The 19,167-nt window shown below is 40.3% G+C and overlaps 1 protein-coding gene across 3 annotated transcripts in view; it reads left to right on the top strand.

Moving 5' to 3' along the window:
• Nucleotides 1-5,168: 5,168 nt before the first annotated feature.
• The window catches only part of BNC1 (basonuclin zinc finger protein 1), a 28,186-nt gene continuing 14,187 nt past the window's right edge, over nucleotides 5,169-19,167 (top strand). Inside the window, exons 1-2 of one of the 3 annotated variants that reach the window (XM_079126447.1) lie at nucleotides 5,215-5,322; nucleotides 8,810-8,884. In XM_079126447.1, coding sequence (XP_078982573.1) covers nucleotides 8,879-8,884 — 6 coding nt within the window. In that variant the 5' untranslated portion in view covers nucleotides 5,215-5,322; nucleotides 8,810-8,878. Of the gene's footprint in view, nucleotides 5,323-6,229; nucleotides 6,471-8,809; nucleotides 8,885-19,167 lie in introns of those variants that run through there. The other 2 variants (XM_079126448.1, XM_079126446.1) reach the window with 2 other exon arrangements.

The raw sequence follows: 19,167 nt of genomic DNA, 5'->3' as shown, positions 1-19,167 counted from the left end.
AGAGTGGATTACCTGAGCCAATCACTGTGGGATTGGTGTCCGGTAACCACCCAGAGAACTTGGCCACTACACAGTGGGGAAAGAATAAAATGGAGGGTGAGAGGCAATCGCTGTATAGCGCCTACTATAATTCTTTGTTTTAAATAGACTCTGGATTGCTAATTAACTTATATTCAAGATGAGGGATAAGTTGAATTAAGAAGAATCTATTTCCTCTAAATTTGCCAGTTCAGACATTCAAAGATGGTTTAACTTTTTAAAAAAGCATAACAAAATGGGTAACTCTAAGCTTGCTTTTTTCCCCCATAGTTCTTCCCTTAAAAATAAAGTGTGGCCTCCAAAGAAATGTTTTTTAAACTTGATATCAGTAAGTAATATAGAATGATCTAAAATCTCTATACTGTAGCCCATCTTCTCTAACTTTTTCTTCCAATTTCCAAAAGTAGTATGACCTCACTTGGAATTCTCAGTTATGGTAACCCAACTATTTTCTCCTTCACCTTGGATAATGTGCAGAAGACACAAGACATCTTAATAATGTACCTTAAAAGTTTTCAGATGCATGCTCACCAGCCTCCCAAAACATATCAAAGCAGTACTTGTTCTGTCCTCAGAATATTCACCCAAAATTCATCAACTCAACCTGTAAAGTGCCAATCTAAGGTATTTTCAAACAACTAAGTATCTCTTCTACATGCTAATTAAAAATAGAGCTCCTTGAGTTCAGAGATGTAATTGTAGTACTAAATAAAAGTGTCCAGGGAGGTAGTTTCCTCCCACTGCCTTGGCAATGAGAATGAGCTCTTCGGAAGGCAGGTCACAGTCATTCATTGTTTTTTGTTTGTTTGTTTGTTTTTTGGTTGGTTTTTTTTTTTTTTTTTTTTTTTTTGTGACTGTTGATGTTTAAAGGCCATGGAGGACAGACTAAACGAGAGGCTAACTTCACACTCCCAGATGTACCAAAATAATGGTAGCTAAATTTGCAATATTTCCCCAAGCATTATACTTGAAAGAACCATAATAAACCTTCAACTTGTTCACATTGGTAATGAGTATTTTTTTCTTGAGTGCAGAGCCAACTGCTGATGCTCACAACTCATATCATTGGCAGACACATTGAGGAAAGACACACAGTTAATATCAGGTGTGGATTTGTTTTCACTTTGAAATTTACTATTATGTTTATCATTCTTCCTCACTGACAAGCCCCTCCCTCCACCTCCTTGAGATCTGGCAACCTCTATGAAAACCTAAAATTCCAGGCAGAGTGCATCCACCAATGTGCAGCAGAACCTGCAGGTTTGGTCCTTTTAACTCCAGGCCTATGTGAGAGTGGAGAAACAGGAAAAAAAATCTCTGCCATCAAAGCCCAGTACTGCCTTTGGAATGGTCTCTCTATCTCTTCTCCCTCAATAGGAAGCAGCTTTGGGACTACAATGGGGAAGTTGCAACACCTGTGCCAGGTCTGTGGCAGGCCAGCCTGCCCACCTCCCTCCGCAGGCAGCTGCGTGGGGGGGCCAATTTGGCCCAAGTGCTGCTTAGTCAGGCTCCAACGCTGAGCAGAGCTACAGATATGCCCAGACCTGCCACCACCAGGTGTCCGTGTCTGGGCCAGGAGGTGATGGTACAAATGTGACTTGCCTCCTGGTGTTTCCTGACACTGTCTTTAGAGGAATGTACTGGACTCAGAAGGAGCCACACAGCACAATTTCTGATAGGGCTGCAGCTCTCTGCCCACTTTCTATGTCAAAAGCCTTTGCCTACTTTCTTCCAGACCTGCCAACAGCCCCAGGGCTGGCTCCTCCTCTGGGCCTTTGGTGGGCTCAGGTGAGAGGTAGCTACTTCCTCGGGCAAGTTACCTGCCTGCCTGCCTGCCCTGCTGCAATAAGATGTTCCCATCATCAGTACCCAAACCTCCTAGCTAAAAGATGTGGAGTTTTTTCTTTTAAATACAATGATTCCTATGATTAAAAATACTTTTAATTAAAAATTTTTTCCAAGTTCATTTGTACCCACTAGGGGAAAACTGCTTGTGAGAATTAGTTTCCTAAAAGAAGCTATTCTGTATTTAACAGAATTACAAACAACTGAACAATCTTTAGGATGTAAATTCTAGAAAGGTTTATCAGATCCTCTGAACTACGAATTCAACACAAGGTTGGATTACAAATTCAGTGTGGCTTTTGAGAATTCTGCTTAGAACTCAGGTGGGCTGTGAGCTATTCTCCATCAAGAGTGATTGATAGTCACTCTACAAATATTTATTGCACACCTACTATGTACTACAAGCCTAAGCCTCCAGAAGAGAAAAATACATAGCAGAGTGCAAATGAACAGCACGTTGGCCAGATTCAGCTCACAAGCATTTTGTTTGATTCATACTGTATTTATCAAAAATTTGAATTAGTTGCCAACTTTTAAATATCAGAACATTTACAGCTTCTCTTGAAAACTCAGGAAATCTGACAAAACTGAGCCCACATTCCCAGCTGATGACAAGCAGAGTAACAACTGCCCACTTCAGACAGGCCTTGGCTTCTCCAGTCCCCACCTGCCCATTTCCCCAATTCCACCAGACCAGTCCTTCAGCACTTGTGGAACTGGGAGACGCAATATACCCACCCTAGGAAAGGTCTCATGAAGAGACAGGAATCCAACCAAGTCCCTCCTCTCCAAAGAACTGATTATCACTTCCCTAAGATCAGATTAGGTCACAGTGATTTAATTTTTCTCCCTTTTAGTAAAGATATATTTTTTAATCCCTGTGTTTAAACAACTGTAAAGTTAGTAAAGACATTGTTTTGATCACTTGCTGAGACAAGAAACTTGACACAAAAGGAGAATGAAGCCCAGAAGCAAAAAGTGAAGATTTCAAGAGCAGGGTGGGCTCTCAGGTATGCCCTCATTCACCAGATGAAGAAACTGAGGTCTAGAAAATAGGAAGGCCATGCCAGATCCCACTGCTGACCTGAGAAGAACAGGAACATGGTCTGTGTGGTCTTGACCCAGCCAGTACCACATTCTTTGGTATATGCCAGGGTGATTTCTTTGTCCCAGTTTCTTCTTATGTGTTTCTAAGAAATGACAGAGAAAACCATCAAATCTAGGGAATAAATGTGAGAACTGATTTCAGAAATCACACAGTGCTGTTGGGAACATGATTCTAGATGAAACTGCAGAAGATTAATTAGTGTTTTTCACTTAGACCTACTAATTCCCTATATGTGGGTCAAGATTGTCTTCTTTGAAAAAACATAGCTGTTGACTCTACTGATGTGTGTTGAGAGAGGTAGCTTGTTTTCAAGTGTTCAAACTCTGTATTGCTGAAATCCTCCTTGTGTTCATAAGCAGGAATAGAGTTAAACAAGTTGATCCCAATATTTGTTGCAAGTGATAATTTTTTTACTAAAACAAACAAGCCAGTTGAAGTAAACACAAAGATACTGAACCAAATCTTTGGATATATTAAAGACATTGAAGTGGGCCATTACCTTGGACTTAAACATTTTGGTGTATTTATAATACACATATATAGCCATTCAATAATCTGCAACCAAGAACCCCTCTTGTAATAAATTTAATTCAAAAATCAGTTGTAGATACAGCAGAAAGGAAAGGAAGACAGCAGCATTTGCAGAACAGAGGCTATTTCATTTAGCCTTGCCAATCTGGCCTGAGACAGGATTTCATGTTTTTATAGATGAGGAAAGGGAAGCCAAGAAAGCTGACTTCCTCTGCCAGTTTCCAATTGCTCAGAACAGGCTCTGCCCAGGTCATTCTAACTCTAAACTTGAGCTTTGTCTCAAGTCTGTGCAACTCATAGCAGAGAAGCTATTAAGATTAGTAATGACCAAAGGAGTTAAGACAAGGACACACCACAACTAGGGTTCGAAATGCAATAAACATGTTAAGAGAATCAGAAACAAGTGCTTGATGGGGGCAGGGGCAGAAGAGGACAAAAGTACATGAAGCAAAAGTTTGGTGGGTCAGGGAAGGCCTCTGAAAGGTGGTGACATTTCAGAACTCTGTTAAAGAAAGCATTGTGTAAGAACAGTCAGAGAAGAGCAAAAGGGAAGTAAGTCCTGAATCCTGGGTGTGGGTAGAGGAATGGGAGGTAAGCAGTTTAGATTGGAAATTAATAAAGCAAGGCTTCATGATGAATTAGCCATATGAAAAACTGAATCTTCCCCACAGGGCAAGGCTCATCACATGAGGCAACGTGACTTCAAGACTGCAAAAAGGGCCCCACGCTACAGACCGAGGACACTCACCTGGCCAGAATGCCAGATATGTGTGGCCAGCCTATGAAGAGACAGCAAAGCCCCTCTCGACCCCATGCAGCCCAGATACACATACTTTCTTCCTCATTCTCCGTCCCCTCAGAGCCCTGCCTTTGTCTTCCAGAATCAGAACCAGTCATCCTCTGAAAGACAGGAGAGAGAAGACCCGATTGCCTTAGGTTCTTTTCTGCCTTGCCCAGGGCAAAAGGAAAGTGGAGTCCTGCTTCAGTAGCTGTGGGACATCTCTGTCCTCAAGCCCCAGAAAGCAGGTTCTTGGGGGAAGACCCATCCCCATCTGCCCATCAGAAATAAACTCCAGTTTGCTTTCCCACTACACTTAATTTCATTTTGTCTTTAGCATCCAACAAGAGAGGTGAAAATTTAACCCCATTTTACAACTGAAACAACTGAGGCTCAGAGAGCAAAGTTGCTGGAGAAGAAAAGCGGGTGCTTGTTTGGTTTCTTTAATAGAGCCTCCTGGCAAGCCCTTTTTTCGCTTCTTGCGGCGCGCCCGCACACCTTCGCTGGAAAGAGTCTTTGGTGCAAGGAGGGAGGGACCCGAGGGCGCCCCGGGCAGGTTGGGGAGGTAGTCAGCCCCAGCGAGGACAGCCAGAGAACTTCAGAGCGTCTGCCCTCCCCAAAAAGGCAAATGCAGACACGTCTGCGTCTGACACCGACAAGTGCCTTCAAGCCCAGCGGGCGGACCCCTCCCACGGCGGCCGGCGGTCTCCGGGTCTGGGCCGCGGCCGCGCACCAGCTGCACTAACTTAGCCCGCGAGCGGCCTCCGGAGCCGGAGGCGGCTAAGGCTGCTCAGCAGCTCCGAGGCTCGGCGGCCGGGGGCGGGGTGGGGCGGGGCGGCGCGGAGGCCCAGCGCAGGGTGGCGCGGGCACACGCGGCGCGGGGAGCCGCCCACTTCGCCGCGTCGGGCCCCGACGGCGGAGCTGGATGCGGCGGCGCCCGCCGAGCTGGGGCGGACGCGGGGCGGCCCGTGTCGGGAACACGCGCCGGGAGCCCCGACGCTGCAACCGCAGGATGGCTGAGGTGAGCGCAGCGCCCACCAGGGCACGGGGCGACGAGCGCCGCTCGGGACCTGGGGCGCAGGACCACCTGCTCAGAGGCGCAGGCTGAGGCGCAGGCGTTGGGGGGGAGCGTCGCCTCCGTCTGGAGGGCCGTGGAGCGCTCGCGCGCGTGGCCGCCCGACGTCCCGGAGCCGCCAGCTCGTCGCAAGCGCGGGTCAGACTCACGGGGTTCGCCGGCTGCCGCTGCCCACAAGCTCCTGCTCCGCCAGCTCCCGCCTTTGGGCCGGGACGTTCTCACTCACTGTTCGGACTTGTGAGAGAGCCGTCCCCCACCCCGGCTCGACCCCTTTTTACCTCAGAATTAATGAGACAGCTGCTATTTCAAGCCGCCGGTTTTCTACCTGAAGTTTGTTTCTGTGGAAGCTACGCGTGTGTAGCCTGGGGTGGGTTTTGTGAGGAGAACTGCGAAGATGGACGGGGGTAGTGAGGGCCCTGTCCGGCGGCGGACAAGGTCTATGCCGTTTAAAAACCGAAACGACCAAACAACTGCAAATGGACAACTAGACGGGTCTGGTCAAAAAGCTTGTGGAACTATAAGATCGCGGTGGAGGTGCAGGGTCACTGCTGACCTCATCCCCGGGACGTTAGGCGAGGCGGCCCTGCCTCCGGAGAGCACGGGGGTGGGTGGGGGTGTCGGTGTCCGACGTGGGAGCGGACCAGGGGGTGTCGGCCACCTAAGAGAGACCGCCACCTGCAAGGGACCGGTAGCGAGTGCTGGTGCCCACGGCGCCAGTGCCTCTGCCTTCATTTCGGGTGCTTGCCCGGGAGCGCGGGCCGCGTGCGGGGCTGTGCGTGCCCGGACGCTAGGCGCGGGGCCCTGTGCGGGGCTGGCTCAGCTCTGCCAGCAGGGCGCGGGCGAGGCCGCCGCGGGTCGCGCGCCCCCGGCCTGGCTCGCGTCAGCTCCTGAGAAGTTGTCAGCCAGATGTGACACGATTGTCGAGAGGAGCGAGGGAGGAGATCTGATATTAATCAGTGCGTCGCTCCGAGCCAAACTTTCTCAGATGCGGTGTGGAAACATGTTCTTCTCATTTTAGGCATCTCTGTGGCTGCGGGCTGCCACCGGCCTGGGGTTTGACAGTTTAAATGGAATGCCAGCTAGCAACCTTGATGGTATGAGTGGAGCTGTGTGTTACTGCGGGGCGACCAGACACACTGGGGTGCAGTGATGTCCCCTAGTTTTATGGCCCTGCTTACCAGGGCCCTCCGAAGACAGGGCGTTTAAATCGGACCAGACGCCTGGTCGCAGCCAGGCCCCTGCTGTTAACACTTAAGGGGCCTGAAGAGGCCCACTGTGTCCTGGGAGTCCCTGTCAGGGTGGGGGGAGGACATGTGTTACTGCATGGGACCACGGAGCAGATGTAGCAACAATTTTTTTTTTTAATTACATTCTTCTCATCAAAGCGACAAGATTTTGGCTTGACAATATAACTTAATTGAAAAACAGCATTTGCACATTTTTTCCCCTAGTATCCTTTCATTCTTGTATTGTCTTAATATGATTATTTTAGATTTTATGGGATCTCTACAGATTTCATAGACTGAGTTTACAAATGTGTTTATGTGTTAAAATTTGTTCAGTGATAAATATACTGCCTTCTCAATTATTCCTTCCGAGATTTATTGATACACATTATTAAAACCTCATTAAAATTATATGTCAGAATAAAATTTTTGTACAGCATATAAAAGAACAACACTTTGAATGTTACAAATTTTGTTGGATCTGATTTTTTCCTTTAAATATGTGTGAAAAGATAGCTGCCTCTTTTGCTATGAGAAATTTTGGTGAATAACTTTATTCTTTTTGGCATACTTTCTGACAGTTAGAGTCATTGTTTGATTTCTTGTCTAATAAGTTTGAAAACTTTAATTTTACTCTGAAACTATTACTGTTTCAACTGAACTGTTGGTTGAACATGTTCCTGTTATAAATTCTGAGGAGAGGTGTTGAAATCTTAACATACGTGCTACTCATACTTAGGAAACTCATAATTATGTTCAGACATCTGCATGATTTAATTTGTAATATTGTCTGTACCCATACAGTCCCTTTGGACTGCTAGGGACTTAGTGACATGTTCTCCTTCATTTAGAGAGAGAATGGTTACAAGTTTGAGATTGCTATTTGGCAGCCAATGTCTACCAGGATGTGAAACAATTATCTGTTTGCTGTAGTTATAATTTCCATTAGAAATATTAACCAATGGGGAGTAGTTGCCTTAGAAACATAAGGTTTACATAGAAGATTATTTTATTTTTATTACATCTCTCCCATACAGCAGTTAGGCCTGCATATCATAAGGTCTATGCCAACATTCTATACCTCAGGATCATCAGCTTGGAAAGAATCCATTCCATGGATGAGAAAAGCTATATATGTTTCCCTGTGGAACAGATAATTATCTCTTAAACATACACTTGTCATTTATGAATACCAAACGATAAATATATACAGGGGAACATTTTAAAAGTTCGGTTTGTCAGTAAAATTAAGCTGCAGTATATAGGGTGGGAGACAAAAGTGTCTTCAGTTTTTGTATATAGCTTGAGAAGTCATTTTGACGGTGGTCATTTAAGAGTTGCCCTGAAGGTTCCACAAGGTAAATTACTTGCAGGAGGAGTGAGCTTCACTTCAGGGTGAATTTTCTCCTCCACAGCTATCACTTAGAATGAGTTACATTTACCAGAAACAGCCCTTTTTAAAAAGAACTATAAACTTAACTGCAGTAAAATATCAGTGCTGAGCCACGCATCATTTTGGTATCTAAGAATAAGATTTAGGGAGTCAGTATACTTTTTTATAAAATTACCCTATTCAGAGTTTTCATTTCATTCATTCATTTCTGACAAATTATATGACATGTAAAAAATGACTGTGTTCTTTGCAAAAGAAGCATCTGGAAAGTTCTGGTTTTTGTCCTGTCCCCCACCCCCCAATTGATTTCTACCTGAAAACCTTATTTCTGCTTATCTTGTCGTTCTTTGAAGTCCTTTTTCCTAATTCTGGAAACTCCAGGATTCCAATGTGGCATCATTTCTCTGCATAGACACAGGCCTACTTTAGTCAGAGGGTAGATGTATAAACAGCAGCCTTGCTTCTCTGGGGTCCAGTTTAGGTACTTCTCAAATTTTGCATAGTTATAAGCAAACAGGCATCACTGTTCCTGTCCACACATGGGCTCATTATTATAAATCAGTCTAACAAATAAGAGAACTCTACTTTCTGGGGGATGATAATTTCACTCAGTTAGTGTGAAGGAAGAGAGAGGTGGGAAATGAAATGTGAAGACCAGATCCAAGCGGATGTGGGTGGAAGGAAATGATTCCCTCAGATAAACTCTCATTCAGGCTTTTAACTTTTCCATACAATTATATTAGTCAAATTGTCCCTTCTTGCAGACCATTTGTGTAATTATACCATATACTCAAACATGAAAATTATTTTCCAGCTCTACACCAGCTTCCAGAAGAATTGTCCTTATTCTGTAGCCCTCTGATTGTTTCTTGCATTATTCATAATGAAGGTAAAATTTTTATACTGCCAGCTCTAACATTTGATGATACACTGTGCCGCATTTTAAGATGGAGATCAGAATGTCATAATTAACTAATTTGAATTTGTCTTTTTAAAAACTCAGTGTTGAAAATCTAACTTTCATTAAGTGCCTAAAAGAAATGTTTAGATTTTACTTAGAAATGTTTACAGTTTCACCTTTATTTTGCATCACAACAGTAGCAAAGTTGTATTCCTTACGTAACTGACCACCTTAGCTAATGTCCTAAAGCTAAGTGTTTTGTTTATCTGCCCCGCCGGCACTTGGTTGATTCAGAAGTTCTCTATATGTTCGGTTAACATCTTTGATTTTTGTTATCAAATGTTTCTGAAGATTAGCTCTGAGGTTTTCCAAATTTAGGTTACAAAGGAATTTTTTATATATCCATATCACTTTTACTTCTATATAACTTTGAAAAAATTTAGAGAGGTTTGGTTTGATTTCTAAGGTAATATTTGCATATTTTTAACTTTTTTATATTTTTAGTTTTCAAAACTAATAATTTTAAGAAACGCACAGATGTTAAATTGTTTTGGCACAAGATTTATACTTTGATTTATAGACTTCAAAAGAACAAGTATTTTCCCCATTACCTTCTTTGAACTAAGCAGCAAGAGAACACTGCAGGTATGTCACACATGCATTTTGTACACAGGTGGACTTGGCCCAACATCTGTCAACTAAAAAGTCTTTACCTCCCACCTGGACTTTCTCAGCCAGGCCCTTCTCAATGCCCTTAGTTGTCTTTGGCCTCTCCTATCATTCCTTACTTGCAGTGAGAAACCAGATTCTCCTTTGGTGTCATTTTTACATTGCAAATGCTGGTTTCTGAGGTTCCCCAAATCCCCTCTTTCAATCATGATCATGGTAAACACTGGCTCCCCATTGTTCAGAACCCTAATGGTTCCCAGAACCCAATAGAGAGACTTCTGAGTACCCATCTGGTCAGCCCCAATGCCTACCCTAGGTTGCCCTTCAAGATTACTCTCACTCCCCTTAACAGAAACCTGTGCTCTGCTCCTGAGCCTGACATACATGGTGTCATGCATGTATGGTGATCCTTTCTTTGTATACAGGCTCATGGCATTTCCCACATGCACTGAGAGCATGCCTGCTTCCCCCTGGAGGCAGCCTCCTCTGGTCTCTGCATAACACTGCTCTCTTCTTGCTCAAACTAAAATTTTGGAGAAAATGGAAATTTTGACCTATTTCTTAATATTTTATTACAGAAAATTTTTTTAACAATTAAAATTAAAGTAGTGAAGATCTGTGACATGTTTTTAGGAACTCAACAGTTATCAACTCTTAGCCAATCTCATTTAATCTATATTTCCTTATCCCTCTAACATTACCAGCACTGGATTACTTTGAAGCAAATCCTAGGTATCATAATTTTTTTAATAAATATTTTATTAGATAGCTCTAAGATATAAAGACACCTTTTTTTAACAAAAGCAATATACAGTCAAGCACACACACACAAATAGTATGGAGGTATAGCTTAATGTCAGAGGACAGCTTAGCATGATCAAGATCCTGGGTTCAATCCCCAGCATCAAAAAAAAATTATTATTTCTTAATGACAGTGTCAATAAATTTCCATTCAGTATTGACATTTTCTAGATTTTCTTATAAACTATATCACCATTGGTTTGTTCAAATCAGGATCCAAGTCAGGTCTGCACATTGTCTTTTTTAATGTACAGGTTTACTTTTTTCCCTTGCAGTTTTTGTGTTGAAAAAAAACCAGGTCATTGGTCCTATAGTGGTGCTCCCCAGTCTAGATTTTAATGGTTGCTTTCTTGTGTTATTTAAATATTCCTCTGTACCCCATATTTCCTTAAACTGGAATTGATCAAGAGACTTGATTTGACTCAGAGTTGGCAGGAACATCAGATGTGTGGTGGTATGTAGTCTTCCATCCAAAGGCAAATGGCCTGGTTGTTGTCTTTTTCATTAGGAGTTGTGGAGCAGTGGTATTTGGATTCTTCATGCATTTGATTTACATTCAAAAGGAATCTTTGTCTCATCAGTGATTTTGTTACCCTGAAATATAGGTTGTATTGAAAAGGATTCATACTTGATTCTTTCCTTTTGCTTGCCAGTTTTCAGAATAGCTAGCATTCTGTGAAGATGGCTAGTAAGTTTTGTGTTTGAGTATATTTTAAGTTAGGATTTTAACATAATTAATGATTTGTGCTAATTTTTGACAAATCATATTCTTTGCTCTGCTGTTCTTGGCCAACTGGGTTGTGTGACTTTTCTTCCCAGTGAAGCCATGTGCTCCTTTAGTGTAGTAATCCTGAAAGTTACTCATGTTTGTATGGTCACAAAGCTCCCCATTAGATCCTAAGACATGGTAGTAGCTTTTCAAACAAAAAACTTTTAAAATACATTGTCATCATTTTGTTAAACTATTAAAGGAAGATGATAGTGTAATGGGTTGATGAGGTGAACATCTGGTCCATATGTGTTTCTCCAGGTGAATTTCAGTTCCAGTGCTAATAGCCGCAGAAAAGCTATCTCACACAAAAGAACTTCATGAGATTTCTTCTTTCTTTCCAGTTGTCTTTATTGCCCTCCTGGCAAATGGTGGTACTATTTGCAGAATCCTGGTTGTACTTCTATAAGTTTACATATGTGAGAAAAACAGTGGTGAACTTAAAAAATGAAAGAAATTAGTGAAAAGTGAGAGGAGGAAAGAAAGGAAGAAAAAAAAAAAAAACTTGTTCTAATAAGAAAAACGTGAAAGATGTATAGAATGTGAGAGGCAGAGCACCTCCAGAGAGCAGTAAGTTCTGCCTTTGAATGATGCAGCACGGAGGGAATGAGAATGTCAGTTTGACTACAAGTGAAGAGAAACCAAACCTTCTCCTTACAGCTAGGGGTGGCCCCATTTCTTTAAAAGATGTCTTGTATGGTGTCCTATTGGCAGTTTTTGATATGCACTGCAATTTTCCAGGACTCAAATATATTAATAGTAATTGTCTATATTCAGCATTTTAAAATACAGTTTGTAAAAACCTGAAGCATTTTTTCCTAAAGCTTAGCGACTTATAAAATATGATTTGTGGTCTGGCAGATTGGATTTTTTTATTTCAAATTGGGGACTTAATGATTCTTACCACTGAGAATCTGGCACAACCTTAGAATTTCAAAAATAAGAAAGGGCCACAGACTAAACTTGACCTCAGTTCTCTACTAGTGAGTTATTTTCCATGTGTCTTTTAATGTGGCCCTCTCCAAAGTCAATAGGAGGATCACCGTGTGAACTAGGAGCTACATGTGGTTGCTAGTCTCCTAAATAGTCACCATCCTTTCTTTTTAGTCATCCGTAGGGTATGACCTCAAGGTTGCCTGATGGTCACAAAATTACCTCTGGGCTTGAACCATCACGTTCTTGTTCCAGGAAGGAGGAAAAAGGAAAACAGGAATCTCTGCTCACTCAGCTCTAATTTATCAAAGAGTTTTCTCTAATGCTCCATCCAGGAGTAACTTCTACTATATGCCATTAATTACCTGGCCACCAGTTGAGACTTAGAAATTAAGGTTCTTCTACCAAGGCAAATCAGGAAAAAGGATCCTAGGAAGGCATCTGTAATCCTAAGCTCTCTCATTGATTTGTTCATTCAGTCATTTCTCTCTTGTGATACCATCAGAGGATTTACCAAGTATTAGGTCCAGTGCTAGTTACTAGGTGTTAGAGTTTAAATTGTTTTATTGTCTCTTTTAGGAATGATTCATTGTGAAGCAACTTTTTTTTTTTTTTTTTTTTTTTTTTTTTGGTTGTCAGTGGATCTTTTTATTTTATTTATATGTGGTGCTGAGTATCAGACCCAGGGCCTCACACATGCCAGGCAAGTGCTCTAACACTGAGACACAACTCCAGCCCCTGGAGCAGCTATTAAGGAGGTTTTTATCTAATATTGTTTTGGTTGCTATGTCTATGCAGAGTCAGATCACCAGAGCCCAGAGAACCTAAGAACCTACTTATGGACAGGTGGCAATAACATTCTATCGGTGCTAATTGGTCTTTTCAACTCGCCATCTTTGTGTCCACATTAATATGGCTAGGGCTAAGGTTGTAGCTCAGTGGTAGAGTGCTTGCCTAGCATGTGTGAGGCACTGGGTTCGATTCTCAGTATCACATATAAATAAATGAATAAAATAAAGGTCTATCAACATCTAAAAAGGTATTTTTAAAAAATAGTGCTAACAGGCCACTAAGGAATATGTACCCAACCTGTTTTATAGACAAAGGTGCCAAAGCATGGAGCTGAAGTATATATGGCTTAAACAGAAATAAGAATAGGTTGGCCAATCCTGGGTTTTACTATCTCTCAGTGAAACAAGTTCAGTAAGGTAAAGGGGAAGGAACTCAAGCTTTCTGGCTCCACAACCAAAGGTATTTTTTCAACAGGCAGATCATATTGATTTCACACCTTCTCAAAAAGGCTCATTGTTAGAACAAAACCCAGACTCCTTGGCCTCCCCAAAAGGTTCTATGCTAAATGGTCTCTGTTGCCTCTCTGTCCCTCATTTTCTACCATTCACTACACTAGGACCACTCTAGGTACACCGGCCTATTTTCTATTCTCTGAACACCCCAGCCTCTTTCATGCCTCAGAATCCTTGTACTTAATTGTGCCTTCTGCCTTAAGCACTCCCTCCCTTTCCATATTTTCACGTGGCCAGTTCTTTGCTATCCCTTAGGACTCAGTTCATATGCCATCTCCTCAGAGGCCCTTAATGATAACCCTATCTAAGAAGATAGTCCTGTCCCTTTTTCTCTGTGCCATCTAGTGAAATCATTAGCATAGCTTTCTGCATATTAATTATTTGATAATACTTGCCTTATTCTGAAATGATCTTGTTTGTTTACTTGTTCATTTTCTCCTATTCCAAGTACCAACTAATCAGGCCCAACTCTCATGGTGGTATGGCCATAGGCTACTTGTTCATTTTCTGTCTCCTATGGAATATAAACTTAAGGACAGGGACCTCATCAGTCTTGTTCAACACTTTAACCTCTAGAATTCAGAATAATGCCTTACTCATAAATGTTCAGTAAATATTTATTCAATGGATGAAGTTTCTTTACTATGTGGAACTTTAATGTCCTTATGAGCAGAAGTATATGATAGTGCCTACCTCTGAGAGTTGTAAAGATTAAATGAAACCACAGGTAATGCCAAATATTGATATTTCAATATATAATCCACCCCTGGTATGCAGATTTGAGACCAGCCTTACTTCCTGTAAGTTTCTGAACTTCCTGAACTATAAAATTGGACTAGTAATACCTACCTCCCTAGGTGGATGTGAGGGAAAAAGATAAAAAGTACATATGCACTGTTTAGTACAGTGTCTTGCCCATAATAAATTTTCAGTAAAGCTTACCAACTAGGTGGCTTTAGATAAGTTACACCCTTCCATAAATTTAAGCTTCCTGAAAATAATTCCCTTCTCACAGGAAGGCAGTGAGGATTATAAGAAATCACATATTAAATATGCACATTACATGTCAAAGGACAGTAGCTAGTCTCACTGTTGAACTCAGCACTGTGCAATAGAACTTTCTGTGATGGAGGAAATGTTCTATATTTCCACTGTCCAATACAGAAGCCACATGTGACAGCTGAGCCATTGAAATGTGGCTAGTGTGACCAAGGAATTGAATTTTTAGATGTTATTTGGCTTTGGTTACTTTAAGTAGCCACATGTGACTAGTGTGCTGTATAGTACAGACTAAGTAACTTGACCCTGAAATAATATCTGGTGGGATGCAATTCAACTTTGTGCCTCTGCCATATCACAGATGACCCGTTGAGGGCCAATGTTATAAAACTGAGAACCCCCAAAAGCTTCTGTTTCTCTCTTCTTCCTTCTAGTCCTTCAATAATGTCCTCCTGAATTTATCTTTGTTGTATGAAAATATCTGCATGAAAACAGCTTTGAAGAAAACAGTTTTCATTCTTGGGCTCAATAGTATAAAATCCATCAGAGGCCTATACTGTTCAGTGCTGGATGCCTGTGCACCCAGCCCACTGTGAGCCTGTGCCAGCCACTGCCAGGAATTCAGTTCAGCCTCTCTGGCAAGAGGGCCATAGAATAATCTCCCCAATCTGAGTGCAGATCAGGGGTGTCTGGGAGATGAAGTGAGTCCCCCAACCTACCTGAAAACTAGGTCATAACTTTGCATTCCAAGACAGCAAATAAACAAACTCATCACATTCTAGGTGTGTCAGTAGTTTTTGAATGAATGAATGAGAAAATGATAGTTAAAAAAAAAAGTAAACCAGAATTTTGAATGTTGATTTGTAGCACATCAAAGTGACTAATAACAATTCTGGAAATAGTCTGATTAAGATGAGTGCATAAGAAGCAATAATCATGTCTTGATGAGTTCAGAATGTTATAAACATCTGCTTTATGTTTCTGAAGAATGAAATAAGTATTAGGATTCCAAAGGAAAGGATGTAAATTTTAGGAGTTTTCCATTTTGATTTATGGGAGTACTTTTCTTCCTGTAATTAGAATTTTTGGTTTTATTTCCTTTTAGAAGTTTTAATTTATCTTTAAATAATGGTACTATAATTTTACAACATTGTGGAATTCTGAGATGGGTGGAAAAATCTGAGGGCCTCAATATTGGAAGTTTTCTTAGACATTGTAATTAGAATTTTTAGTTCATAAATAATTCCTCTGAGATTTATTTCCATAGATGCTTAATGAGCTTTATTAAGCCTTATTCAAATGGGTTCATGTAGAACCACATGAATATTTCTTACAAATGAATGTTTCTTATAAAGCAGCATTATATGTTGGAACTATAGATAAAATTGTTATTCTCCAAACTGAAAGCTGCTGGAACTGAATGGTCAAATTAGGTCTCTGGTCTCAACTGGAGGTCATATAAGGCCCCAAGGCCAGTTAGCAATGTCTGAAGACATTTTTGGTGTAACTAGCATCTGGTGGGTAGATGCTACCAGACATTGAAATGCACATGACAACCACAAAGAATTATCTGTTCATGAAAGTCAGTAGTGCCCAAGTTAAAAAATTCAGAAACAGGTGATGAGATAAGAAATGAGTTTCAGTCTTAGGCTATGAAGTGTACTTGGAATTGTTCTTGCTACAGTTTTGCTTTTTTTGAGTCTTAAACAGGGTCACCCAACATTTTCTGGGATTTTACATAAGCCCTTGCCTTTTGAGCAGTCTTCAGGGATTGGAGGATGCATATACTTAAAAAATCTTTCTCTGGATAAAGCAAATCTTATTTTTCAAATAAATGAAATATGCATTTACTTTTACAGTTCCAATATCTTATTTTTAAAGAGTGAATGGCATCTTTTAAAATTTCCTTTTGACAGTCATATTTGTAGAATCTAGATAGTGAAATATTTCAGAGGTTTCATACTGAGTGCTGTTGACTGTATACATTTGTCATATGGATGACTGAGTCATCCATGAATTGATATTTATAGGGTTGTGGCTAAGTTTGAGATGCTGGGCAACATAAAAGTTGTGTCACAAACTAAGCTAATGGTGGCTTTAAAGCTTTTGATGATATGTGAATTAAACCTTCACTCACTTTTACACTTCAAGTTGCATTCACAATAACTATATAATGTGTGAAGTGTAGTTATAGATGTATATACTTATGTATTTCATACATTTTACTTGAATATACAAGTAGAAACTCTGTAGCCAAAGAACAAAATAATTTCTAGCATTCGAACAGTGTTTCCCAATCTTTACATTACCTCCCACATCTAAGGAGATTTTAGAATTCTTTTCCTAATTGTGCCTTCCCAAAGAAATTTTAGCACCGTACCACACAGTACATATCTTTTTATGTATATTATATATGTGTATCTGTGGTTATTACATAAAAAGAATGGTATTTTTTTTTTTTTTTTTTACCTCTCAAGAACCAATTTTCACTCCTTTGGGAATGATGTCATTCTCTCTAGAGAATGCACACATTATTAGAGTAATTCAGAGTAGTGATTGAATTAAGTTTGTGTTTTAATAGTATATGACTTTACAAAAAGCAAAACCTTTTGTTGTATGTTTCCTATTTTTTGATAGCTTCTTGACTAGATAAGGCAATGCTGTTGTGGCACACCTCAGTTATGAGCAGCCCTAGTAACTTCACCTGAATATACCTGGTTGCAGCTTTCTATTCAGGCCCTTCATAATCCTAAAGAAATAATAGAAGACAGTCAAATCATGGAAATTTTAACCTATATTTAAACAGGCTCACCAATTTTTATTTTTTTGGATGAATTCTTATTTTTTTTTTAGTTTCTTTTTTTTTATTGGTCATATAATCACATATTCAGATAGGAAAGTAATGTTCCATTCATTCTACTATCTTTCCTATTTCCATTCCCTCTCCCTTCCCTTCTGTTCCCTTTGTCTAATCCAATAAATTTCTATTCTTCCCTCACCCCCTTATTGTGAATTAGCATCTGCATATCAAAGGGAACATCCAGCCTTTGGTTTTTGGGGATTGGCTTATTTCACTTAGCATGATAGTCTCTGTTTCCATTAGTTTACCAGCAAATTCCATAATTTCATTTTTCTGTATGGCTAAGTAATATTCCATTGTGTATATATGCCACATTTTCTTTATCCATTCCTCTGTTGAAGAGCACCTAGGCTGGTTCTATCACTTAGCTATTGTGAATTGCACTGCTATAAACACTGTTGTGACTGTGTCACTGTAGTATGCCGATTTAAAGTCCTTTGGGTATATACAAAGGAGTGGGATAGCTGGGTTAAATGGTGATTCCATTCCAAGTTTTCTGAGGAATCTCCATACTGCTTTCCAGAGTGGTTGCACCAATTTGCAGTCCCAACAGTAATGTATGAGTTACCTTTTTCCCCACATCCTCACCAACATTTATCATTACTTGTATTCTTGATAATTGCCATTCTGAATGGAGTGAGATGAAATCTCATTGTAGTTGTAATTTGCATTTCTCTTAACTGCTAGAGACGTTGAACATTTTTTCATATATTTGTTGACCATTCGTAGAAATGCCTGTTCAGTTGCTTTGCCTATTTATTAATTGGATTATTTGGTTTTTGGTGTTAAGTTTCTGAGTTCTTTATGTATCCTGGAGATGAATGCTCTATCTGAGTTGTAGGTGGCAAAGATTTTCTCCCATTTTGTAGGTTCTCTCTTCACCTTTTTCACATACCATAATATTGACCCTTATAAAGTGACTGTTGAGTCACTTTTTGTGTATTCATAGAGTTGTGCAACCATCATTGCTATCTAATTTTAGAACATTTTCATTGCCTCAAAAAGAACCCCTGGTCAAATTGTAAATTTCTGTTCTTTAAAGGACATCAACAAGAAAGTAAAATGATAATCTAAGAGTGGGAGAAAATATTTACAAATCATTTATTTGGCAGTGGATTGGTACCTCAAAAATATAAAGAACTCTTGCAACTCAATACTAAAAAGACAACCCAGTCTAAAAATGGCCAAGGATCTGAATAGATATTTCTCCAAAGAAGATATACAAAATGGTCAATAACAGAAAGATGATAAACCATTAGCTATCAGGGAAATATAAATAAAATTCACAATGAGATTCCACTCACACTCACCTGGATGACTCTAATTAAAAAAAAAAAAAAAAAGACAATGGCAAGTGTTGGTGAGAAATCAGAACCCTCACACATTGCTGGTGAGAATTAAAATGGTAAAGGTGCTTAGAAAAACAGGCAGTTCTTTAAAAAGGTAAATGTGCTGTTTCTGGCATACCAGAAATATGAGTTTTAGTCTAGACTACTGGATTAAAGTAAATATCACAATAAAGCAAATCACACAAATGTTTTTAGTTTCCCAGTGCATACAAAAGTTAGGTTTATGCCACACTAGTGTGTGATAGTATTGTTTTTAAAAACCAATGCACATGCCTTAATTAAAACATTTTGTTGCTAAAAAAAAATACTAATAACATCTGAGCTGTTGGAAAAATGGTACCAATAGACTTGCTCAACACTAGATTATAGAATTGACACGAATTAACTTTTTTTTTTTTTAAGTACCATGAATTGTACCCAGAGGAACTTTACCACTGAACCACATCACCAATCCTTTTTATTTTTTATTTTGAGACAGGGTCTAACTAAGTTGCTTAGGGCCTTGCTAAGTTGCTGTGTCTGACTTGGAACTTTCGATCCTCCTGCCTCAACCTCCTCAGTTGCTGGGATTATAGGCACAAGCCACC

This window comes from Sciurus vulgaris (assembly GCF_902686455.1).
Source record: "Sciurus vulgaris genome assembly, chromosome: 2".
NCBI classification, from domain to species: Eukaryota; Metazoa; Chordata; class Mammalia; order Rodentia; family Sciuridae; genus Sciurus; species Sciurus vulgaris.
Note: the sequence above shows the minus strand (reverse complement) of the source record. Positions and strands in the feature narration are given on the sequence as shown.